Source organism: Panthera uncia, assembly GCF_023721935.1.
Source record: "Panthera uncia isolate 11264 chromosome B2 unlocalized genomic scaffold, Puncia_PCG_1.0 HiC_scaffold_24, whole genome shotgun sequence".
Lineage (NCBI taxonomy): Eukaryota > Metazoa > Chordata > Mammalia > Carnivora > Felidae > Panthera > Panthera uncia.
In genome coordinates, this window is record NW_026057580.1 from 87,418,210 (window position 1) to 87,444,379 (window position 26,170).

Below are 26,170 nucleotides of genomic sequence, written 5' to 3' on the forward strand. Positions count from 1 at the left end.
ATTATACTCAGTGTTTAAAAAAAAACCTTAAATAATTAGAGTTTTAGGGGATTTCCCCTGTCTTTATGCCTACATGCTTACTTCAAACCATTGTATTAACAAATCGTTTAGGCAAGGTAATGGGTAAGTTGCAATTTCACCTTGAGCTTTAGAATTCTGACATAAATATCCTCACCATTGTCACTCTTAATCTTGCCAAAGGCGTGTGGTGATTGAATATGACTTAGAAACCAAAGAGTATCCATTTGAAAATACTGTGTTGTAGCCTTAACAACTTTGATTCTTGGTTCCCCAGCTGGATGTGTGGTCAGAGATGCTGGCCCTTTGTGGGGAAGCTTAGAAGGAACCAGATAGGATTTAAGTTCTGGAAGAGATCTATTAGGCGGTATTCAGCAGGAGCCACTTAAAAGGCTATGTCCATAAAATATTTGTATATTGTATTGTTATAGAACAAAATAGAAAAAGTTATCTAAATATTAAGCAAAATCTATGAGTTTAACTTTTTAAAGGTATCTGTCCTTAGAGAAGTTTCATATAACTAAGTAAATATACTACCAATAAGATTGTAAATTATTTAACTTCTTCAAAATTGTTTTTTGATAAAACTATAGCTTCTTATGCTAGAAAGACTATGATATGCTTAAAGAACAAAGTGATCCTTTAAGCAATAATACTTTTCTGTAGAGGAGCAGACACAGTTCCTGAAAATTCCTATAGCTCTTACAGCAACGGTCCCCATTCTCTAGAAAGAGGAGGTGGTGAAACCATGGGGCAAGAGTCAGTAAACCCAATGGCACACGCAGTCCAAGACTGTTTTACGGCAGAATTTATTTATTTATCTATTTATTAATTAATTAATTATTTATTTTTTGGGAGAGCACAAGCTGGGAAGGGGCAGACAGAGGGGGACAGAGGATCTGAAGCGGGCTGTCAGCCTGACAGCACAGAGCCCGATGTGGGGCTCGAACTCACGAATCACGAGATCATGACCTGAGCCGAAGTCAGATGCTCAATCGACTGAGCCACCCAGGTGCCCCTTACTGTGGAATTTATTAATGGAAATTTTGTTTTCCTCCATCTCCTAGACAGATATTGTTGCCTTTTAACTTAAAACTACTTTGAACTTATTTTTAAAAACAGACCTTCTACACATTCAACCAGCACCAAATAATGGCACCCATGGTAGTTTAAACCATCTTCTGAAGGTCCCTTTTTATGAGCCATCCCATGCAGAGGAAGTGTCGAAGTTTTCTGTTTGTGGCTTTACTGTCCCACTGCCCACAGATACTCTCCATTGTTCATGCCCTGTGCTACAAAGCGTAAGTAATAACTTCATATATTCATAAGAATATAAAGGGGCAAACTAATTTCCATAACCAGGGTTATCGTCAGGGTAGCTGACAACCAGGTTTGTGTTCTAGTTAGGATCTTTACTAAGTAAATGTATGTGGTTTCTCTGAACCTTGTCTGGGGATGAGAGATGCATTGTCAATTAAGTACGTGACTATGCTTTGTAAATTGGAAAGCACTATTTGGAAATTATTAATTCCCTTGTGAGCTAAGTGTCCTTAACCATTCAAAATGGTAGAATCTTGGAGCTCTTTTTTATTTCCTTGGTAAACCATCCCTCTTACAGCTACAAGACCTCTTACAGGTCTTTTTAGTGCATCAGGCACTTGGCTGAGTTCAGGAGCTTGACTTCAGATCCCAGGAGACCATCAGTAAGGTGAGATTCCAGTGCTAGGAACCCCCACCCCCACCCCCAAAAGGCAAGGAGTCAGAACAGGAGCTCAAAATGCAAGTTCTCCTTGTGAGAACTAGAGCACATGGATGGGCCTTGGGGTTTCAGAATGGAATCAGAGCCCAGTTATCAGGAATCCATCAAGTTAAAACCAATGTCAACGTGCATTTGACGCCAAGTTCAAAATGTGGTTGTAGAGTTCAATAAGCACGGGCTGCCTCCGCCAAGAATTATTCCTTATAACCAGGAGTCAGCAAAGACTTGACCTTCTATAATCCTCCAAATACCATTACACCACACAGATCAAAAAGTATATAGATAGATGCCAACCAAAAGAGGCTTTAAAGGGTAAAAGTCCAGTCAAGCTTCCCAATAGAAATCAAATCCACAGTCAAGATCAAAGTATGGATGCGGGTTTCTTACCTACAGACAACTTTGATGGAAGTGCCATTCAAAATAATGGTAATAATAATAAACATCACAATGTGGGTGTTTTAGTCTACATTTTAGGAACAAAGAAGGGTCAGAGAAGTCAGGTGAATTGTCCCAGGTCAAGGATGTTTGGTCTACCTCCGGACTGCCAGCTTCCAAATTATTCTCTGTGAAGAATGCCCTTTGCTATTCAGAGTGTGGTCACAGGATTCAACATCTGCCTCACTTGCAAGCTGCTCAGAGATCTAGAATCTCAGGCCCCACTGAGCTCAGGTTTACTAATCAGAATCTGCATTTTAACAAGACCCTCAAGTGAGTTGTACTCCTATTAAAGCCCTAGAAGCCCAGGGATGTTGTTATTTCAGTTTAGCCGTTGATTCTAGCTGTGGTCAAAATGCTTTGCCCCAACATCAATTGCGTCTTTGCAAACTCCCACACAAAGTCTTTTAAGGAGTAATAGTATCTCTGTATTTCTGAGTAAGTGGCAGAATTGGAATTTAAACTCAAGTTAGTCTGGCTTCTTTGTTGAGTAGTAAAATATTCATGTGATTACTGCAATCCTGATCAGGAAATAATCCTGATCACCTTTTACAACATGTGTTATCACTTTGACTTACTTTCTCCCTTCCCCACATTGTTTTACAGAATGCTGCTTTAGAACATGTGAATCTAATGCTAAATCTCTCCCAAAATGAAAGTAAGTCAGTAGAAAACATGTCAAGTCTTTGATGTTTAGGCCCAACAAAACACAATATTGCCTTTTTGGGGGTTCTTTAAAATAAACTCACAGAGGCTTGTGAACATAAAGATTGTATTGCCAACATATAGGAGGGGGAAAAAAACAGAACTAGATCTGGTAAGATCAGTTGCAAGCCTGGGTAGTTATAGTGGTTCCAGGAACACAACAAATTCCTTGAAATTGTTGTACCTTCTCTACGGTCCCCTGTTCCCTTTCTTAGATGTGAACAGGGTTCACTGCCTGGGTTGGACTCCTACCTCTACTGCTTCTTGGCTGTGTAACCTGAGCCAAATCACTTAACGTCTCTGTGCCTCTGTCTACTCATCTATAATAATGGTACCCACCTCATGTGGTTGTAAAGACTGAAGGAATTAATCCATGGAAAGAATTTAGAACAGTGCCTGGCCTGTAGCGACATTATTATTATCCGTTATCTTTAAAGTATTCTTGTGTTAAACTCATTGGGCTTGTTTCATCATTTATAAAATGGGGATACCGTCTTTATAGAGTTTTTATGAAGATTAAATGAGTTAATCTATGTGCGCACTTAAAATAGTGCCTGACGCACAGTAAAAGTTCAGTCAATGTCTTGGTTGGTTGAAAATCTTTTTATAATCTATTGAGTGTTATTCCATGGCATGAATACCTTGCAGGTTTTTAAAGTATCAATAATTGATGGAGTTTTAGAATATACTAACAGGCAAATAAAAATAAATACATTAGGACATACTTTTCTTTATAAAATTGCAACATTGTTCCTATGATAATTATTAATGTAGGTCATCTTTGTTACAAAGTATGTCCTTTTGATTTTGAGGTTTTCCCTCTTCAAATATGCCCTATGAGCTGTTAGCTGCTTGGCTAAATAACTTATCTAAGCCCTAGTTTTGTAATATATAGAGTGGAATAATAACACTTCAGAGTTGTAAGAATTAAGAGGTTAAGTATGTAAAATATTTATGAGAGTAACTGGCATATAATAAACCACCAGAGAATGATGGTTTTTTAAAAGTTTTTATTTATTTATTTTGAGACAGAGTGAGAGAGAGCAAGTTGGGGAGGGGCAGAGAGAGAGGGAGAGAGTGAGAATCCCCACCAGGCTCTGTGCTGTCAGCATAGAGCGCCCATGCAGGGCTCGAACCCACATGAAGGGAGATCATGAACGGAGATCATGAATGGAGCTGAAACCAAGAGTCAGACACTTAACCAACTAAGCCACCCAGGCACCCTGAGAATGATAGCGTTACACATAGAAGCATTTGCTAATTTTACAACCATTTTTATGTTATTGTCATTTTAGTAACAGCCACAGAGAAACTAAATGTGCCATTTGGGAGGCCCAGGGTCATGCAGAAGAACAAGGAGCACTGTCTTCTCTATCACAGGGAATATGTCAGTGGATTTGGAAAAGCTATCAGGATGCCCATGTGGAGCTCATATACAGTACTCAAGCCAGTAAGTTTCTCTGTCCATTGATCCCCAAAGACTGGGGGAAAAAAACATTTGTAGCTCTCTAATATTCTAAGAATTGAATTTTGATTTTCAGTAGAGATCCCAAAGTGAGTTTGTCTTGTAAGACAATAGCCCAGATATTGTTTAAAGGTATTTATAGGTGCTGTATGGGTGCAAAAGAGGAACACACTGAGTTTTGCCTGGAGAAATTAGAAGGTGCTTACAGGCCAATTGGTAAGGCAGGTAGGAAAGATTTCAAAAAGAAGCAACAGGAAGTACAGAGACACACCGTTTATTTTGTATATCCTACGTACACAGTGGGTGCACCTGGAAGGTGATGGTAACTAGATTATAAAGGGCTTTATATTTATTTGATTATTTAACAAATACCTTACTATCTGCTGTGTATATTATGGCAGGCACAAGGAACACAATGTGAGTAAAAAGTAATCCTTCCCTGAAGGATGCAGTATTCTAATAAGTCAGGCTGGACTTACATGTATAGATGTCCCTTGTCATAGAGCTCTCCAGACTGAAGTTGAGAATCCAGCTGTTTATATTCTCTTCCTTTTTCACTGTCTGGAAAACACCTTTTGGGTAAGTGACCCTGGGACATGTGGCTAGCAAAATAAAGAAAATGTCAGATCTCTAACTCACACCATATACAAAATTAAATTGCTGGTAGATTTATAGACTTAAACGTGAACAGCAAATCTGTTTTCCTTTGCGTATATCCTTATGACCTTGGGATAGAAAAGGATTTCTTAGGATCCAAGAATAAAAAAAAAATTATTAATTTGACCATATTAACATTAATGTGTGACAAAAAGACAAAGTTATGGATGAGACAATATATTTGCATTGCATATAACAAACAAGAGATGGGTAGTATCCAGAATGGCAATTAGGATCTAGAATAGCTAATAAATTTCTTCCAATAAACAAGAGAACAAGAGAATGATAAACTTCTTAGTTAATAAATGGACAAAGACTATGAGCCATGCAATTGAACTTCATTAGCAATCAGGGAAATGTAAATGAAAGCAAAAATCAGTCTGCCAAAAACCAGTCAAAACCCCCTTCAGGGCATGGATGGTCCTGTTTAACGTATCCGCACAATAGAGCTGCCCTGTCAATACTTCCTGAATGACTGTGTTGGCCAGATTAATCCCAACCATTATTTTTAAAGGCTTTAGGACAATGCAGTACTTTCAACCAGCAGGGTAAATAAATAATCAGGAAGCTGTTTTGTAAAGAAAATCTTGATATCTTAGATCCAAAGATTCTGATGACAAACGTCAACCTATACTGTTCTTCCTAAGGGTACAGATATTCCACCCCTTTTAATGGCAAGGAAGTGATTGGTTTATTTACTTATCTTCTGTTCCAATTTAAGATTTCTGGAGAAAAATAAGCATATTTTCCCACTATTAATTGAAGCTTTGTGTGTTCTGAACACCAGCTCTGCTGCTGACAATGGTTTAATTGTGGTCAGTGGTAGGAGAGCCCTGATATTTCCCAATGTGGGCAAATATTTTACCAACAGTTACCTGAGTTCATGTGTATGGTTAATGGCAACATCACTTTCCTAATACACAACATGGTGTTTGTGATTTTCTTCAACATACTGTGGAACAACAATATGAAGTTGTTTATTCCTTGAAATAATTTCTATTTGTTTTTGTTTTTGAGAAGGGCAGTATATTTAAGGCCAGTCTTATTATTCAGTTCTCTATTTTGAAAAGTCTAGGTTATCAGGGACTCTGTGGAGTTAAGGGGAATGTTGATGTTTTTAATACTTTCCCCTGCTGTCTTGCATTCCTGAATTTATATGAGCTTTAGCGGAAATCAGAGGCAGAGAGATTTTAAGTGGGCTCAGACCAGGCGTTTAGTACAATTCTTTTTTGTTATTGTTTTAAAACTGGCTTCATTGTTACCAAAAGTTCCTGCCCTTTCACTGATCCCACAGACCTACTTGTATATTTCTCCCTCCATGTGACAGGATGGAATTCTAGCAATTTTCTGCTTTCTAATTCAGAAATTACTCTGTTAGTATGTTGTGGTTCAAGAAAATTACATACAAGGATGTTTTGAGATTCACATAAAAATGTTGTAAATCAGCCCTGTGTTTGAAAAAAAAAAAATCAGACTTTAAATAAGCACTTTTTGGAGCATGGGCCCAATTGGCTTGTGCCTTTAAGTTTTATGGAGCTTTTGTTTTTCTGTGGTTTTGGTGGGTTTTCTAATTTTTGTTGTTGTTATTATCTCAGAAGAGTTCTGGAGAAGTAGCTGTGATTTGAAATCATGGTCCTAACAACAACTGCTTCAAAACCATTAGAGTTGATTAGACTGTATATGCATTTTGCTTCTGGGCCTGCTCAGTAGGGCCAGATGAATGGCTTTTTCTGTTGCTAGGTGAAAAATTGAAATTAAGAGCAAGAACTATGATTATGTTTTAGAATGTATGCCTTATAAATTTAAAATAAATCAAAGAACTTTTTCAGAGAAGAAAATCTAGCACACTTGCAAAGCACTTCTCTCTCTCTTGATCTATATTCGTACATACCTCGCTTATCACTGGATTTTGGCGGGGGGTGGGGTGGGGGGAGGGAGAGGTGGACTGGGAGGAGGGGCTCAATCTCACTACCGTGAGATCATGACCTGAGCCAAAATCAAGAGTCGGACACTCAACCGACTAAGCCACCCAGACATTCCTTCGCTGGATTTTTAAATAGCCTTGTTTTGTTTCCAAAGTTTCCTAGCGCTAATATTATAAATTATGACTTAATCGTGTTTTGTGACTCTTTAAAAAACTAGGAACATTATTATGTATTGCAAACATTTTTTTAACTATAAGAAATATTTTTCCCTATAGAAAAAACCCACATGCCCAGAAGAATAATTTAAAAAGTATACAGTTAGTATTCTTACCATAAGTTCAGATGGTAACAATCCAATCTTCAAATAAATAACTAGCTTTTATGATCAGCCTACAGGTAAAGAGAGTCTGTAGCTTCAATAAAAATACTTTTATCTCCTATTCAAGTTTTATTTTAACCCCATGCCAGACTAGAAATGAAAGTATCTTGCTTTCCTGTCTGTGCTCATCACCTACTTCTCTTGAAGAATTTTGAGAGCTAGGGAGTTCAGATTTTATCTGAGTGTCTGAGTTCTATTTATTCTTTTCCTGACTTTTATCCCCTGGCTTAAAAAACTCTAAGGAACTCTGAAAAGCTAGCAGGGCTGAACCTGTTTCTGTGTGTGGAGGTGGGGGGTTGGGGGTACGATGGTTCACTGTATCTTCTCTCAGGAACCCAGGACTCAGAAATGACGTGACCACACCTCCCCTCTATCCTTTTAAAGGGCTGCCTAATGCATAACCTCATGTTCACACAGGAGGCCACATCCTGTCTTTCCTAGTCTTGATGCACTTATATTTGGGGTTCAAGTTTGGTATGTAAGAAACAGGATTTTCGGTAAGCAAAAAAAGTGTAACTTTTTTTTAGTACTTTCTGACTAAACCCATTTTGATCCATGTGCCCCAAAGTCTATGCTACTTAGAGAAAATAGTAAATATTTTTGCCCGTTATTTGAGTACAACTTCTACAGCTGCAGTCTCATTAAAAATTACAGTACACTTCCCTCCTTAACATTTTTATTATTTTAACTGTTGAATGCAGGCATTTCACCTTGTTTACATTACGGAAAATGTGACCGTGGCTACATTCATGTATTGCACACTTCAAGTAAAGCTTACAAAGCATGTGAAGATTTAGAGGAAAGCGATAGGGATGTGTGGTAGGAACCATCAACTCACAATATTCTAGTTGTCTACGCAGCTGACAGTCGATATTGTTGGTTCTCCCATTTTGCAACATCTTCACGTGCCCCTTTATGTCAAGTGGAGAAACCCGGTCATTGAGAACTATTTGCTAGGGTGTGTTTTTGAAAGAATATAAACAGATGTTTTTAGCTTTCCAGTGTCTGCACCAGGAGAGTGAAATAAATGGTGAGAGCTAATCCATTGCCTCTAACACAAAAATCTTCATGTTTCTTGGTTTACTTTTTGGTTTGGTAGATTATATCACTCAGGAGCTTCCTGAGAAAGGAAGACGGAAAGGTACATTTTTGTGACTTTGTGCATCTTTTTTTTTTTTTAACGTTTATTCTTGAGACAGAGAGAGACAGAGCATGAACAGGGGAGGGGCAGAGAGAGAGGGAGACACAGAATCTGAAACAGGCTTCAGGCTCTGAGCTGTCAGCACAGAGCCTGACGCGGGGCTCGAACTCATGGACCATGAGATCATGACCTGAGCCGAAGTCGGACGCTTAACTGACCAAGCCACCCAGGTGCCCCAACGACTTTGTGCATCTTAACAAATTCTTATTCTATCTACACACTTACTTGATGGGTTACGTTTAGATTTTAGAGGTGATTTTTCTTCAAATTAATAAGACTTCCTGGACTGATTCTCTAATGTTTTTATATGTTCTCTAATTTTTTTCCCATCTTTTGTTAAATTCTACTTTTTGAGAGATATTTGCAACTTTATCTTATAACTCTTATTGAATATTTTGTTTCTGCTGTCATAACTTTTTATATCCAAGAGCTCTTTCTGCCTTTTTTTTTTTTTTTTTTTTTAGCATTTATTTATTTTGAGAGACAGAGACAAAGCATGACTCAGGGAGGGGCAGAGAGAAGGAGACACAGACTCTGAAGCAGGCTCCAGGCTCTGAACTGTCAGCACAGAGCCAGACGTGGGGCTGGAGCTCACAGACTGCAAGATCATGACCTGAGCTGAAGTCAGATGCTTAACCAACTGAGCCACCCAGGCGCCCCTCTTTCTGCTTTTCTATTGTGTGCTCTTCTTTCTGTATGGATGCCATACATACTCTCATCTCTCTAAGGAGTGAGTTTTCTTCTCTCTCCGCATTGTCTCTTTTTTGTCTTGGTTCCTCCCCCACCCCGACAAAATGCCTGATGATCCTTGGCTGTAATTTTATATGTTAAGGGAGAGGAACTAAGCTATGTGGCTGGGGCTTGCAAGATGATAGACTTCGCTATAGGTTGATCAGGGTGAGAACCAGCCATTTTGTTGGGGATTCCCAATGGTAAGCATCCAGGTTTCCTTTCAGGCTGGCTTTTGTTTCCCTGAAAAGGGACACTTTTAATCTGATCCAGCATATATAATTGGTAGCCTTCATGGTAGCAATGAGACTGACAGGAGTCTTATCATTCAGTATATAGATTTTTATTTAATCCCATTACTTTCAATATGGTGCACCTGCTCTCTGGGCAGGTGTCCTTTAGTCTGGACATCCCTCTTGTTCAACCTCTCTAGTGAGTAGATGTTTTATCTAGCCTCTTTTACAGACTTTCAACCTATACTCTTCTTTCTGGCCCTATGTACATTACCTGTCTTTAGGAAACTCCCAAGTTCTACCCTTGGGGTTTGGCAGTAGGAATCAGCTTCTTTGTGCTTTCCCCAATCACAGGCTTTTGGTTGTCAGTGTTTACTGCTCTGTCAAGTCATGTTACAATAGTAAACAAATAGGATTTCCAGCTTCTGAAAATTTCTTATCCATTATGTGTCTTCATCATTAATGTTCTTTTCAAGGGATTTCAGAAGGGAACAGAGATAAATGTGTTCAATCAAGTTGACAAGTCTATTCAATTTCTGTATAAGTGTTTTACAACCGAAGTGTTGTAGTATGTTAGGGGGTACATTCTCTGGGTGACTTTCCCCAGACTTCCCTCATCTTTATCTCCTACCTATTCTATGTCTATCCAATGTCTATTCTCCTACCTATTCTTCATCGTACTCTCTTGCCTATGAATGTAGTGCACAGTGTTTTTTGCCTTTTTCTTTGTGAATTGAGCTTATGCATATTATTTTTCTCCCACTTTATTGAGATATAATTGACACATAACATTGTATAAGTTTGAAGTATACAACATGATTCGTATATTGTAAAATGATTACCACATACATTTTAGACATCATAGCTTATTTTTGCTTTTAGTGCATGCAGTGAATAAAGGATATCTTAAATTAATCTAACCATTTTTTATAAATTATTTTAAAAATTTTGTTAAGAAATATACACATTGTGGGCATATGAATCAAAATCTGAAAAAAAAATGAATAACAAAATGTTTACTCACTCATGGTTACAACCTAATTGAAATATGATGATGATTTAATACTGTATTACCTTAAGTACTTGGGTTAGGCAGCATATTTATAGGATGCTTGCTAGTGGATAAATTATTGTATTAGTCTTTAAATAGAGTTACAAGGAAAATTATAAAAAACTTGTTCCTATATTTCATGATAAATTAAACATGGCTACAATTTTTTTTAAATCCTCAAATAAGTAAGATCAGACAACCATAGCTTCTTTGAATTAATCTCAGGTTGCCCAGTTGAAGAATAACAACATCCTTAGTTCATATGTGTATTTTTAAAATAAATTGTTTGTTATTTATTTTCAAAATTTACTTGCAGGTACAATATATTTCACCACCTAAAAGTTAGATCCTAAAAAGAATTTTGGTTTTTAGCAGTAGCTCCCATTATTCCTTTTTTTACTCCCAGTTCAGGATTTTATTCTGTAAATGTTCCTTTCCAAGATGTATTTGATTTGCCCTCGCAGTGTCCCTAACCAGAAGGGAACCACAGAAGAAAACATTGCTGAAGACATCCATTTCCATTGCTTGCGTAGACCTGATTCACTAAGAAAATAGGAAAAGGTTAAATGAAAAACATTCTAGGGAAGTTACAAACCATATAAGGTGATGGGTTAGCCACAACTGTGGGTGTAACTTTTTTTTTTCTTTTTCTCTCTTTCAACAGGGAGACACATCGCCTCTTCCTCCCACTGTCCCAGACTGTCTGCGGGCTGATGTTAGGGTTGCTCCTTCTGAAAGCCAAAACTGTTCCTTTTATTTAGCAGACGAGAATATCACCCACGGCTTCCTCTATCCTCCTGGTTAGTATAACTCTTTTTTAGGGCAACAACTTAGAAAGCCCTCATCAGCTGGATGTGGGCATGTGCCTTAAACATATGCTCCCCACCTAAACTACCTGCTTGGGCTAAACTAGCTGCCCAGAGGCTTCCAGTGGTTGTGGGCTGACCTGATACAGTGTAACAGCTATAATAAAGACTAATAAATTTTGCAGTGGGAACCACACATCGGCTCTAATCTGGCCCAGATGTTCAGAGAGTTCGTCAGGTTTAAATTTAATTTTAAAACGGAAGATTCTTTGGAGATGGATGCAAAGCGTCTAAAAAAATATTTTTTCTGGCTGCCACCCCAGCTAAGGCCTGCACCGAGAGTGCAGCTGTGCCCGTGGCAAGAAATCAGGCTGGAATTCTGGCCTGTCACACATGGGGCAAGCTCATGTCCGACAATTTCACACCATGGATTAAATAGCTGAATGAACTTTACGTTTTTCGTTTGTTTGTTTGTTTTAGAAAACGTCTCTTCTCTTGGGAACATACAAAAGCCAGTGTCATTTTCCCTTTTTTTCTTTTTAAATGTTTATTTTTTATTTCTGAGAGAGAGAAAGAGAGAGCACAAGTGGGGGAGGGGCGGGGGGGTTGTAGAACAGAGCATCCCAAGAGGGCTCCACGCCCATAGCAGAGAGCCCGACGCGGCCGAACTCATGAACTGTGAGATCATGACCAGAGTTGAAGTCAGATGCTCAACTGACTGAGCCACCCAGGTGCCCCACCCATGTCATTTTTCTAAACTCAAATCTTTTCCCTATTCAGCAGGAAATGTCATATTTGTTAACTCACTCATGAGATTTTCGACAATTTCAACTTCTGGGAATGGGTTTGCTTCTGCTGTTTGGCTTCATTTTCCTGGAAGCCATGACCTATGAGGTCAGTTTAGAGATTTATAATTTAGGGATTCTTACAGTAAGGAAAGAAAGGCTTAATGAAACCAAGTAGCATGTCAGTTTAAATTCCTAACGCTGAATTAGGACAAATAAGCTGATATATCTTATTAAAATATCTTCAGACAAAGCTCCCAAACTTACACAAACCATAGGATAAACCTTACACAGTTGCAACATTTTATTAATAAAATTTTAAAATTGGCATATAATATTGTATCTGTTGAGCCATAAGGCATTTGTTGATATATAAATGTTTGCCTTGACAAAGAGATGAAATTAATAAGTAAACAACTTGTCTCAAAAAATATTAAGGATGAATGAAACTCTGCTAACTCTCCACTACTCTGTTTGTTAAAAAGTCTGTTGTAAGTTAATTTTATTTTTCTCTGAAAAGGAGGTAATGCTATATTGATGGCTATCCCAACTTTCAGAGCTTAGTTTAAAAAGTAGAAAAGGCTTCTAGGGGTTCTGAGGACTGTGAATAACACGTGAAATTTTAAAGAAAAAACCCAACAACTTGTTTTTCCTTGCCTTTTGGTGCCCCCTCATTAGCCTTTCATTTAAATATTAGTTAACACACCCAAATGTATGTTTAAACACAAAGAGCATTATAATTATAATAAACATTTACAGGCTTGCAGCTTTTTTAATCCTCAGTATATTTATATGACATAGATGCCATGAGACAAATGAAATGCAGAGGGACATAGCATTTTGCTCTAGTGGTTCAGCTGGTAGGTGATGGAGCTGGGGTTCCAACCGAGGTAGTCTTGGTTCTAGAACATGCTATGCCCAGCACTCACTGTGCTAGACAGCACATCCATGAGTCCTCAGAACCAATCCTCTGTGGTGTCATTAGCAGTCTTCATTGTGTTAAAACTAGCTCTCTGAAGAAAATATGACTTTAGAATGGTTACTTATAATAGCATTATTATTTTGTGCACATTCAATAACTATGCATTCACATTGGTATAGTGTTTGTTTTCTAGGGCTGTTGTAACAGATTACCACAAACCCACTAGCTTAAAACAATAGAAACTTATCTCTCACAGATCTAGACACCAGAAATCTAAATCAAGGTGTTGGCAGGGCCAGGCCTTCTCTGAAGGAGAGAATCTAGGGGAGAATCCTTTTTTTTACCTCTTCCTGCTTCTGGGGGCTCCGGGCATCATTTGATACATGGCTCATCATTCCTAATCTTTGCCTCCATCTTCCCAGTGCCTTCTCACCTGACTCTCTCTTGTTCTCAACACACTCTCTTTTTATAAAAAACACCAGCCCTCTCTAAGTCCAGGATAATCTCATCTTGAGACCCATAACTCAGTTCTATCTGTGAAGACCCAATTTTCCTGTATATCACATTCACAGGTACAGCGGGGTTAGAACTTGGACATATCTTTTTGAGGGTCACCGTTCAACCTACAGGCATCAAATGCGTAAAACTGCTGGCATTGTTGATAATGTCTGCTGGAGAGTACTTAGTATCCCTATGTTTTGACTGCTAATGAATTTTCACTAGTATGTAATTGTATTTTGCTTAGTATGGAGTATGATATATTTTCTCTTCTAGTTTGATTTAATCAAATTCATTTGTTTTGCAGCAAACAATAGAACGTCTGATAGTCAATATGATGCTTTAATCACAAGTAACTTGGTCCCTATGTATAAAGCATTTAAAAGTAAGTATACATTTCGATTATTAATTTAAGTGCCTAAGTGACTTTGTGAACTTACAAACTAAACACATCCTTTTGGCAATTTCTCCATGATATTGGGTCATTATGTTCTACTGCTTTAAATTTAGGAATAGGAAGGACCTCTGGCATATTTTTTTTTACTTCAACTCTGGGTGCCTTGTGACCAGAGCTTCAATAATTTATTTTTAATCCTAATTTAGCTGTAAATGGCTGTTCACAAAACAAAATTTTACTGACACTTACCGTAAGTAAATGTTAGGTGGTTTGTCCCTAGAATCATAATCAATACAGCAGTCTGTAGGTTCTGACCATTATTTAGTATCACTGTCCCTAAAGCAACTCAGCACTAGGGAGGAACTTGGAAACAAATTTTACTGTAATTTCACAACGGCAACTACATCGGCAACAAGAAATATCATCAATGTGGCTCTTTATTTAATTGTGTTGTATGGACTGTTTTGCAGAATTACCTAATCACCATGGACAATTACCGAAGCAGTCTCTGATGCTATTTAAATGTACCTGTCTGTAATAGAAAATATTTCTATATGCAATAACGGTTGATATTTTTAACATCTTATTCTATTATTTTTAGAAATGTGGGATTACTTCCACAGTGTTCTTCTTGTAAAACACGCCATGGAAAGAAATGGAGTAAATGTGGTTAGTGGGCCAGTATTTGATTATAATTATGATGGTCATTTTGATGCTCCAAATGAAATTACAGAGTAAGTAATTTGAAAACAAATGGACTTTTTGATTTAGCAGTGGGATATCATGAGGGGAAACCTCAGTACTCTAAATAAAAGCTTAGTATTTGAAATATTACACAATATATTTATATAGAGATGTTATCATTTACTATTTTCAACCATCTAAATATATAGCAAAACTTTTATATGGCAAACATTTAAACTAATGGGCAAGGAAGAGTTCAGCAAAATTTTTATTTGGAAAACTTCTAAACAAATGGGCACAGGGAAAATGTGATTTTGTAAAAGTTAAAGAGATAAGGAAGACTCACTGTATATCAGTAAACATAGAAGCATTCCAGCAAAAAATAAATAAATAAATAAAATGTCAAGTAGTGACGATTCACAATGTTGTCCAATAGTGAGTGATCCATAAAATACCTTCCAGGAGAGGGTATAGGCTTCCCCTAGAAAAGCAGTCCTAGTAATCTGTACATTTTTGTACCAAACCTGGTCATAATACGTTGCTAAGAACTACCTTTGAGTGCAGCATACAGGCATACAGAGTTTTAGAAGTTTTATCTTTATTATCAAAATGTATGAAAGGCAAACTAAATCATTGTGCTGTCTAAGCCTACGTTGTGTAACACAACAATTTCTACCTATACCTTCTGATTAACTTTTTTGGTGACTCAGTGTGTGGCCTTTGTCTATTTTCATTTGCCTTGTTCTTATTTTAGTGTTTATTAATCCTATATTTCACCAATTAATAATTCTAACAAACACTTTGATAGCACTTTACTATATGCCAAGTATTTTTCTGTACACATATACTTCGTTTAGTCCATAAAACATTCTTAGGTTAGATTCTTTTAGCCCCCATTTAGAGAGGAGGAAACTGAGACACAGAGAGGTTGAGTATCTTGTCTATGTTACACAGCTGCTAAGTGGCAAAGCCAGATACAAACCCAGAAGTCTAGCTCTGGTTCATGTAAAAATCCTAAAATCCCAGTAATATCGCTCCTTGTAGCAGCTCATATTTTTTTTTACCAGGCTCATAATAATAGCTTTCCTTTATCGTGCTCTTAATTTTTTTAAAAAATACTTTCATGTTCATTATCTAAAAGACTGTCATCTGTTGTATGGATTTATTTCCATATCCGCACTGTGAAGTAGGTAGCATAGGATCACCTCCATGTTAAAGTTGAGGAAACTTACTAAATCATAGAAAGTTAGAAGATCAGCACCCGCCCAAATATCTAGTGGAAATGCACGGCTAGGGTTGGAATTGGGGCTTCTTTGTCCCAGTCCCTGCTCCCCTGGAAAATGTCTCTGTGAAGTATAAAGTCAACAAAGCTGGGAAACACAGGAGGCAAAATGTCATGGTCTGCTTTTCTTTGGATTCTAATATTCTTCATTTATGCTAAAATGACCAAGTTTGGACTTCTATAAATTTCTGTTCTGGCTCATGGAAGTCTAAAAATATGTGATAAGATTTTGTACTTCCTATTCACGTACTTTTTTCTTGGACTATATTTTTACCTTGGCATTTAAAATATTTATATAATGACATTTATAAATTTTAGAAGCAAAAGTATAACAACATCCAATCTTTTCCATTGTGTTTTTAGATATATAAAGAACACTAGTGTTCCCATCCCAACTCATTACTTTGTGGTGCTGAGCAGTTGCAAAAATAAGAGCCACACCCCCAACGCCTGTCCTGGGTGGTTGGATGTCCTGCCCTTTATTATCCCTCACCGACCTACCAACGTGGAGAGCTGCCCTGTGAGTATGCTCCTGGAGAGTCCTCAGGACCTGAGAAAATGATTAGTCAGATCTCCTCCAGGCTTTTATAAAAGTGGCTTTGGCTACAACATGGGCAGGGTTGTACTAAAAATTACCACATTTTTAAACTTTTCCTTAGACTATTGATCTTTATGTAATAGATATCAATTTAAATATGGATGTGCCTACATGAACATGTTTTTAGATATGTGTATCTTATGTATTTTATTCATACACATTTTATTCACACTCACTCAGAAGGGAAGGGTTGGTACCTTATTAACATTTTGATTCTTAATATAGAAATTTAAGGTGCTGTGCCAAAGTTGGCACTAAATTAATGTTTCCTGAAGGAATACGTAAAAAAAACTCCATCAACTTGAAACGTGAGGACTGAAATTAATTACATATACATGCACACAATGAGTTAAAGTAACTCTTTTTTAAACATCATGTGTTAGTCTACTTCAGCATCTTAATGGATCAAGGAAAATTGTATGTAACTAGTTACTTAAATTTGCCTGAATTTTTTTAGAAAAAAGTATGTATTCTTGTAATTCGGTTTCACTAGTCATTCAACAAATATATTTTCACAGTGTACAGCACTGTGAAAGAAACTTTTTAGAATGCACCAAGGAGAAATACATAGTCTCTGCCCTCACGGAGTACATCTATAACTTTGATATGTAAATGAGACATAAAAATGAAATATAAATAAGGATAAATTAAATATGGACATGTAGATGGGTCAGTTGATAATATAAAAATTATTTTAAAAATATAAAAGTAAGAGATGTCACAAAGTTGTTATTAATTGCTAAATACTGTTATAAGGATTTAGTGTTTCAAATTTGAAACACATTTGGCAGGAATAATCAATAAAGGAAGGTTATGTAAAATGAGAAGGGAGTAGGGCTGGGCCCTGAGAATGGGCAGAATTTGTACAAATTGAGAGGATTAAGAAGAACTTTCAGTGGAGAAAAGATTTGGTAGTGGGTTGGATGCAAGAGCCAAAGAAAAAAGGAGACTGGAAGATGAATCAGAGATTTTAAATGTAGGTAATTAGAAAAAAAAAAAAAACATAGAGGGAAGTTAGGAATGAGAACTATTTTGGCAGGTAGATAAGATAGTTAAGTTTAGGCATGTCCGTTGTAGAAATAGGCGTTCACATGGAAAATCCCATAGGCTAGTAGAGACTGGAAAAAGCGTAGGTTCTAGGCCAGACTGGGATTCATCTTTATTCTTTTAGATGTTCAACACATAACTGCCTTCATCATACTATGTATTGTGGGAGATACACAGATGAAATAGACATGAATTCTATCAAAAGTGCTCATAGGCTAGCCCATAGATACCTAGTAAAATAGAAGAAAGAAGAGAAAAGTGGCACAAAGGACAGATAAAATTGTTATAGGACTTCAAAGGAGAAATATTTCCTGGTAGGGAAGGCGACATTCTAACTGCGTCTTGAAGATAGGATGTGAACTTGAATGTTTGAATGGTTTTTCAATGACTAGAGATGGAGGGCATAGGTTAGAGGCTAAACAGTGGGTCTCTCATAGTCCTAGAGTGGGGAAAGTTTTCCAAAAACAGGGAAGCCATCATTCTTCACTTACTCTTCCAGTGGCAGACAGTGGTGACTAATACAGTATGGTGCTGGCTACCACTGAATCAGAATTAAATAGTTCTTTACAACGGGTTCTAGGTAGAAGAAACTATTGGATATCCCTGATCTAGGTCCTTATTACCTTTTATCAGGACTTTTGAAAATGAATCTTAAGTAGCTTCATTGTCTCTTGTCCTCCTCCCCTTCACCTCTGTAGTATACCAGTTTACCTTAAACCTTAGGTTTTCATTATGACATACTTTTTCATCCCAAAACTTTATCTACCCAGAATAAAAAATGAAAACAAGCAAACAAAAAACTCCTAGCCTGCACTTAAGACTCTTCACAATTTATCTTCAGTTAGACCTGCAAACCCAAGTTGTGGGCTAACTGAAGTCCTTGAAACTACTTGACATATCTTGGGTTTCCCTACCTTGACGCCACTGCTCCTACTTTTCTCTCCTATAATGCCCTTGTTTTCCATCTGCTAAAAATTCTACCTACACTTCAAGGTAAAGAACAAATGCTATAAAGCCTCTCACATCCCAAGTAAAGATGATCTCGGAATTAATAGGGTGTCATCTCCATGGAATAAGACATCAACCCTAATGAATTGAACATTATCTAAGATTTTAAGGAATTTGAAGTATACTAATAAGGGTATGGCATTTATAAAGGTAATTATGAGACATAATATGACGAGTGTAAAGCAAATTTAAACCAAGCTATGAGAGAGATTGTGAACAAGATGTGGCTGTCAGACATGAGGGAGGTGAGAGGCAGGATGGAAAGGGTCAAATGTAACTGAAAACTTAGGCATAACTGACTAGGACATATATAAGACAATCAGTTGTTTTGGGAAGGATGAATTCGCTCTTTTTAGTCTTCAGATTGAGAGGCTAGTTGATTATCTAGGAGGATACAGGAGAAGCAGCATAGGATAGATCTTAAATGCACGGATTTGGGAGTTGGACATCTTGTGTTCAGTTATTGATATGGCTTCTTTGGGTAAATAATTGAATGTTCATCTCCTCAACTGTATAAAAAATCACCTTCCCTAATAAAATTGCTGTGAGCATTAGACAAGTTTTAAAGAAATCACATCTTATGTTGGAGCTATAGTCAACATAAAGTGAAATTGCATACAAGCAAAATCCTCTACATATCAAATCACCCAATAAGTACCAGTACATATACAAACTATATCCTAATATGGCTAAATCAACCAATATTTCCACTAGCATTAGAAAAGGTACGAGTGCTTTAAGCCCCCAATGAAATTGTTGTCTTTCTTTCAGGGGTATGTTGTAAGGAAACTGCACTTTTAAATAATCACTCCACCACTGGAAGAGGTTTGAGGCAACTAACACCATTTGTAGAAACGATAGATTCATGATTCCACCCCACACTTGGTCTAGGGAATTAGATCCATGTTGCCTCATTTATTTTCTTCCTTCTCTTGTCCTTTCCATATTTTCTGCCTTTTTTTCCCCCTTTTTATTTTTTTTCCCTCAGCTTTGTATTGTTAAATCCCTGTCAGTTAAAAGAGAATGTTGTCATGAGTCCAAGTGACTGTCATTATTGTAGCTTGCTCAGCAGATATCGGAAAATGCAGGCATGGAACTTGGAAGAGAAACCAGAACTGTAGAAATAGATCTGATATTAAATCATGGGAGTGAAGTAAAGTTGCCAAAGGAAAGAAAGTGGAAAGAAGAGATCCAAAGTTCAAACTGAGGGAAATGTCTATCTGCTAGGATGGAAATCACTGGAATCAGTTGAAGAGATAGAGGGTGTTCACTGAACAAGTCATCAGTTAGAGCTATGCAAGAAAAAAGGAAATTTTAGAAGCCTGTAGTGATCAACTAAGTGAAAGTTCGAAAAACAAAAACCCACTCAACTGGGTTATCCTTGCCAAAGCAATTTCATTAGTGTGGTAGCAGCAATAACCAAACTGTATGTGGTTAAGGGGAGAAGATAAAGAAGTAGGGTAGAAAAATACTGAAACTGATATTGCCTGAAAAACCCAACAAAGGACATTGTATTTTAGGGGTATATAAGACTTCTGTTTATGTAACAATTTGAACACATACACAGTTGACTCTTGAACAATATGGAGGGGTTAAGGGTGCCAACCGCCACACAGTTGAAAATCCACATATAACTTTTAACTCCCAAATCTAGCTACTAATAGCCTACTATTAGCTGGAAGCCTTACAATAGCATTAGTAGCCCATTTAACACATATTTTATTACATGTATTGTATACTGTATTCTTACAATAAAGTAAGCTAGGGAAAAGAAAAGGTTATTAAGAAAAGCACAAGGAAGAGAAAATACAATGACAGTTCTGTATTATATTTATTGAAACAAATCTGCATATATGTGGATCCCCACAGTTCAAGCCGATGTTGTTCAAGGGTCAGTTGTTTTTAAATATAGCTCATAATCACTCTATGTTTGCAAGGCTGCTCTTCTGTTGGATGCATTAGTACAGTAAGAGTTGTCTATTGCTGGCTTCTGTTCAGATTACTTGGTGCAGGTGAACTACCTGGTATTAAAGAACTTGAGTATTACCCCTGACTAGATAGAGTTAGGTGGCCTGCTTTAGGTTTATTTCATTGCAGTTTTAAAAGAGGGTAGACCTAGTCAGGTGTCGAGTGAACGTTTAGTTGGATGGGTACCAAATAAGCCATGAGGGAGCAGAGTAATATAAATCAAGTGGGAGAAAACTTTGTGAAAAAAGTGATAAAAAATAGTGAATGCTGCTGAAATGGGAAATAAGGGCAGAAAAAAAAAAGAATCAATTAGATTCTCGTTGGAAATAGGCTCAAATTAGTACACTGCGTATTTACTTAAAAAATTAATGCACATCGTGAATCTCACAGAGAAATGCTTTAGTGGTTAGAAACAAGAAGTAGTTTCCTCTTACACTTCCTCTGGCTCAAATAATAGCTGCCTATGTTAAGCTTGCGTATTTAAAAAAACAAGTAAACCAGGGGCACCTGGGTGGCTCAGTCAGTTAAGCATCCCACTCTTGGTTTGGGCTCAGGTCATGATTTCATGGTTTCGTGAGTTCGAGCCCCATGTCGGCTCTGCATTAACAGTGCAGAGCCTGTTTGGGATATTCTCTCTCTCTCTCTCTCTCTCTCTCTCCTTCTCTCTCTCTCTCTCTCTCTCCCCCTCTCTCTGCCTCTCCCTCATTCGCGCTGTCTCTCTCTCAAAAAAATGAATAAACAAAAAAATTAAAAAAAAAAAAACTACTATGCTGAAGTCAAATGAGAGTTATTAAAACACATTCATCTAAACAAACCTTTAAATTTTCTTACTTTTAAAAAAATCTAAATGGAAATTAGCAGGACCATATGAATATCAGAAAATTAATATATAAAAAATAAGAAATTTTATAGAAATCCATAGCTCTAAAGGATCGAACTAATTTTTATATAGTAAAAAACCCATTAAAAGTCAGATGGCCAAGAAATATGTGAAAAGATACTCAACTCTGATGATACTCAGGGTAATAAAATCAAACAGATAAAACACTGTTTCACACTGTGGTTTGGCAAGGATGTGGGGAAGTGGGTATTCTCTTCCACTATCAATGCAAGTGTAAATTGGTATAAATAACCTGAGGAATGTGAGGTTTAATATCTGGGAAAATTAAGTTGCGTGTACACTATGATCCAGCAATTCCATTTATGTATCCTAGAAACTCATATTCTTGGATACGGGAGGCATGTGCCAAGTTATTCATTACAGTATTATTTACAATGCCAAAAATACTATCAATATGGCAATAAAAAGAAAATAAACTATGCTACCACAAACCACAGCTAAAAACAACTGATTTAACTGGCTCTGGATATATCTCTATGGATAGATTGCACACATAATTCTTTTTTTAAATTTTTTTAATGTTCATTTATTTTGAGAGAGAGAGAGAGACAGAGCATGAGTAGGGGAGGGGCAAAGAGAGAGGGAGACAGAGGATCTGAAGCAGGCTCCAAGCTCTGAGTTGTTAGCATAGAGCCCAACATGGGGCTCAAACCCATGAAATGTGAGATCATGACCTAAGCTGAAGTCAGAGGCTCAACTGACTGAGACACCCAGGCGCCCCTGCACATGTAATACTGATTGAGAAAGTAATTATAGAATACCACTTATAATACCGCTTATATAAATTGGAACACTCATAACTCATGCTATATATTGTAGATTGATGTGCTGTAAAAATTTTAAAACATGGACTCGTGCTAATTATTAGTTCTGAGTAGAAGGACATTGGGGATTTAACTTCATCTGTACTATCTTATTTCTTTTATATCTGAAGTAAATACTAAAGTAGCTAAGCTTTATGACTTTGTGGTGGTCTGTATTTGTTATAACGTACTTTTTGTACTTCTGTTTTCCTTTTATTTTAGTAAACAACAAAATTTAGCTGTATCAAGTTAAGATTTAAGGCAATAAAAAACACAGGGAAAAGGAAAACCTCTAAATAATAGAAGATCCCTCTGTTAATGAAAAATAATGCCCTATGAAAAACAGGCTTTTGTTTCGCTTTTACAGGAAGATAAACCAGAAGCTGTTTGGATTGAAGAGAGATGGAAAGCCCACATTGCCCGGGTCCGCGATGTGGAACTTCTTACTGGGCTGGACTTTTACCAGGAAAAAGTACAGCCTGTCTCTGAAATTTTGCAACTTAAGACATATTTACCCACATTTGAAACCGTTATTTAACTTAATATATAAATGAATTGGGGCAGAATGTAAATGATTTTTCTGTTAAATAATCACAAAATAAAGTGTTCTATTTTTCCTTAACCCTTCTAAAAAGCCATGTCACAGAATTTTCATTATTCCCTTCTCTTTTTCATCTCTACAAGTGTGTGTTATTTTAAAGTTCCTCTTTTTTTTTGCACAGAGATTGTGCTGTGGTATACCTACCATATTATATTTATTATCTTATTTATAATCTTTGGCCATATTTTCTGCCCAGCATTATCTAAAGAGAAAGGAGACCAGGCTAAGTGTCACTTTGGTGAAGGTTATACAAGAAATGTTGCATTTGACAATTAGACAATATTTATTAAAAGAAGCACATTACCTCATTCAGTAATTTCACTTGTAAAACCTGCCAACAGGGGTGCCTGGGTGGCTCAGCTTGGTTAAGGGTTCAACTTCGGTTCAGGTCATGATTTCACGGTTCCTGAGTTCGAGCCCCACATTGGCTCTGTGCTGACAGCTCAGAGCCTGGAGCCTGCTTCAGATTCTGTGTCTCCCTCTCTCTCTCCCCCTCCTCCATTCGCTCTCTCTCTCTCTCTCTCTCTCAAATAAATAAACATTAAAAAAAATTTTAATAAAAAAAACCCCATGCCAGTATATGTTTTACTGTAGGAAAGACTAGGAAACAACCTAAAAGACTGGTTGAACAAATTCTGGAATTTGTTTATACAAACAATATGAGTGCAATGCTATTCCAATACTATGAAGAAAGAAGTAGATCTATATATTGAATGTATGTCTATTGTTAAATAAAGAACAAGGTAGAATAGCATTCTATCATTTTTTAGGGGTCAGCAAACTTTTTCTTTAAAGGGCCAGATAATAAAAATTTTTAGGCCATATAGTCTCTTTTGCAACTACTCAACTCTGCCATTACATCAAGGAAGTAGTCATAGATAATATTTTTAAAAAGGGGGAGAGTTGTTGTGTTCCAAGAAAACTTTATTTACAAAAAACAGACAAACAACCAAACAAAAACAAAAACAAAAGACACCATGGAGGGCTAGATTTGGCTTCAAGAAAACTTTATTTGCAAAAAAAACAAAAAACAAAAAACAAAAAACAAAAAAAAACAAAAGCCAGAACAAAATAAAACAAAACAAAAAAACCCAAACCCTTGGATGGGCTATACTCTGTCAACCCCTGATTTGCATAATAAAGCTGGGGTGGGGAGAGGTAGGAATTAATAGTAAAGAGAAATAAGGAAATAAAATTTTTATTTTGTGACCTTCGGGATTATCTAAAATTTAAAAAAATCACTTTGTATATGTTTATCTTTAATTTTTCAAAATATAGTTATTAATCAAAGAGATCCCATACTTATTTGAAGAGCAATGCCATTAGTCAGATTTTTGGATTACTAGACTAGCAATGTTCCAGATTATTTTCTGATATAAAGACCAGTTCATTCAGGGGACAAAGGCTTTGCTAGTGATGAAAAATCCTGTGACATGAGCTTCAAAAAAATAAATAAACTATTTCTATTAGGAGGTCAATTGAAGTATGATCATTAACTACAACTAATTGAAATGATAGTTTAAATGCCATTGGATTTTTTAAACATATTTTCTCCACTTGTAGGATTTAGTTTAAAAAATTGTGCAGTGAAAAATGTAAGGCACAAACTGAAAACTATTCCCAGCTACATGGCAAAAATTAATATAGTCAGAATTCCTCCAATTCATGTCCTCTGCCCACCACAGTGTGGAAATTAGATAAGATCACCTGAATTTAGGGGTGCTTGGGTGGTTCAGTTTGGTTAAGGGTCCAACTTCGGCTCAAGTCAGGATCTCAAAGTTCATGGGTTTGAGCCCTGCATGGGGCTTGCTGCTGTCAGCTCAGAGCCCACTTCCGATCCCTCTGTTCCCCCCTCTCTCTTTGTCCCTTCCCCACTTGTGCTTTCTCTCTCAAAAATAAATAAGGCTGGGGCACCTGGGTGGCTCAGTTGGTTAAGCGTCCAACTTTGGCTCAGGTCACGATCTCACAGTTTTTGAGTTCAAGCCCAGCATCGCACTCCGTGCTGACAGCTCAGAGCTTGACAAGTGCTTTGGATTCTGTGTATCCCTCTCTCTCTGCTCCTCTCCCACTTGCACTCTGTCTCTCAAGAATAAATAAACATTTAAAAAATAAATAAATAAGGTTATACTTTTCTATAACCTTCATCCAACTTTACCAATTGTTAATATTCTCATGATATAATTTATATACATCTTTATTTTTTTCCCTGAACTTTCTGAGAGTACATGGTAGTCATCACACCCATTTATGCCCAAAACTTCAATGTGTATTTCCTAGGATCAAGGACATTAACTCATACAACCGCAGTGGGAGGTTTAATGTTGGTACAATACTGTTATTTAATTTATAGGCCTAATTCAAATTTTCTCATATTTTCAGTAATGTCCTTTATAATATTTTCTTTTCTGGGATCCAGAAGGGAATCACTCATTGCATCAAGTTTTCTTTCCACTTTGTTCTCTTATAATGTACAACTGTTCCTCAGCCTTTACCAAATAATGTTGACATTTTTGATGAGTCCAGATCGTTTATTTTGTAGACTGTTCCTCAAACTGGGTTTTCTGGCATTTCCTCATAATTGGATCCATGTTTTGCATTTTTATAAGAACAATACTACATCAGTGATAGTGTGTTCTCAGCACTTCATATAAGGAAGCACAAAATGTTCAATTGTGCCATTATTACTGATGCCAAATTTGATCAGTTGGTGAAGTCCGTATTTACCTGGCTTCCTTTCTGTAAAGGTAGTATTTCCCCCTTCATAACTTATAAGATATTTTGGGGGTATACCTGAGACCCTATAAACTTCCTGTTTTTCATTAAATCATCCACTGTCTTTAGTATCCATTAATAATTCTTCCCTGATTAAATTTTTACTATGATAGTTAGCAAAAGGGTGATTTTTTTTTTCAACGTTTTTTATTTATTTTTGGGACAGAGAGAGACAGAGCATGAACGGGGGAGGGGCAGAGAGAGAGAGGGAGACACAGAATCGGAAACAGGCTCCAGGCTCCGAGCCATCAGCCCAGAGCCCGACGCGGGGCTCGAACTCACGGACCGCGAGATCGTGACCTGGCTGAAGTCGGACGCTTAACCGACTGCGCCACCCAGGCGCCCCAAAAGGGTGATTTTTTAAAATTCCATTAGTCCTTCTACATTTATTAGCATTCCACTGTAAGGAAAAGTTTTCCTTTCTTATGTGTTCATTTGTTTATGATTTATATAGACTCACGGATTCTTTTTATCCTAATGAAATAAAATACACTATTATTATTTGTTCTGGTACTCAAATCGCTCCAGATTTGGCCTGTGG

At 37.0% G+C, this 26,170-nt stretch overlaps 1 protein-coding gene across 1 annotated transcript in view; it reads left to right on the forward strand.

Annotated features, from left to right (window-relative positions):
• The window catches only part of ENPP3 (ectonucleotide pyrophosphatase/phosphodiesterase 3), a 75,325-nt gene extending 52,441 nt beyond the window's left edge, over positions 1-22,884 (forward strand). Inside the window, exons 18-25 of the mRNA XM_049654382.1 lie at positions 1,141-1,319; positions 2,819-2,870; positions 4,213-4,367; positions 11,222-11,357; positions 13,876-13,953; positions 14,567-14,699; positions 16,295-16,451; positions 22,624-22,884. Of these exons, the coding sequence (XP_049510339.1) occupies positions 1,141-1,319; positions 2,819-2,870; positions 4,213-4,367; positions 11,222-11,357; positions 13,876-13,953; positions 14,567-14,699; positions 16,295-16,451; positions 22,624-22,794 (1,061 nt within the window). The 3' untranslated portion in view covers positions 22,795-22,884. The remainder of the gene's footprint in view (positions 1-1,140; positions 1,320-2,818; positions 2,871-4,212; positions 4,368-11,221; positions 11,358-13,875; positions 13,954-14,566; positions 14,700-16,294; positions 16,452-22,623) is intronic.
• Positions 22,885-26,170: the final 3,286 nt, after the last annotated feature.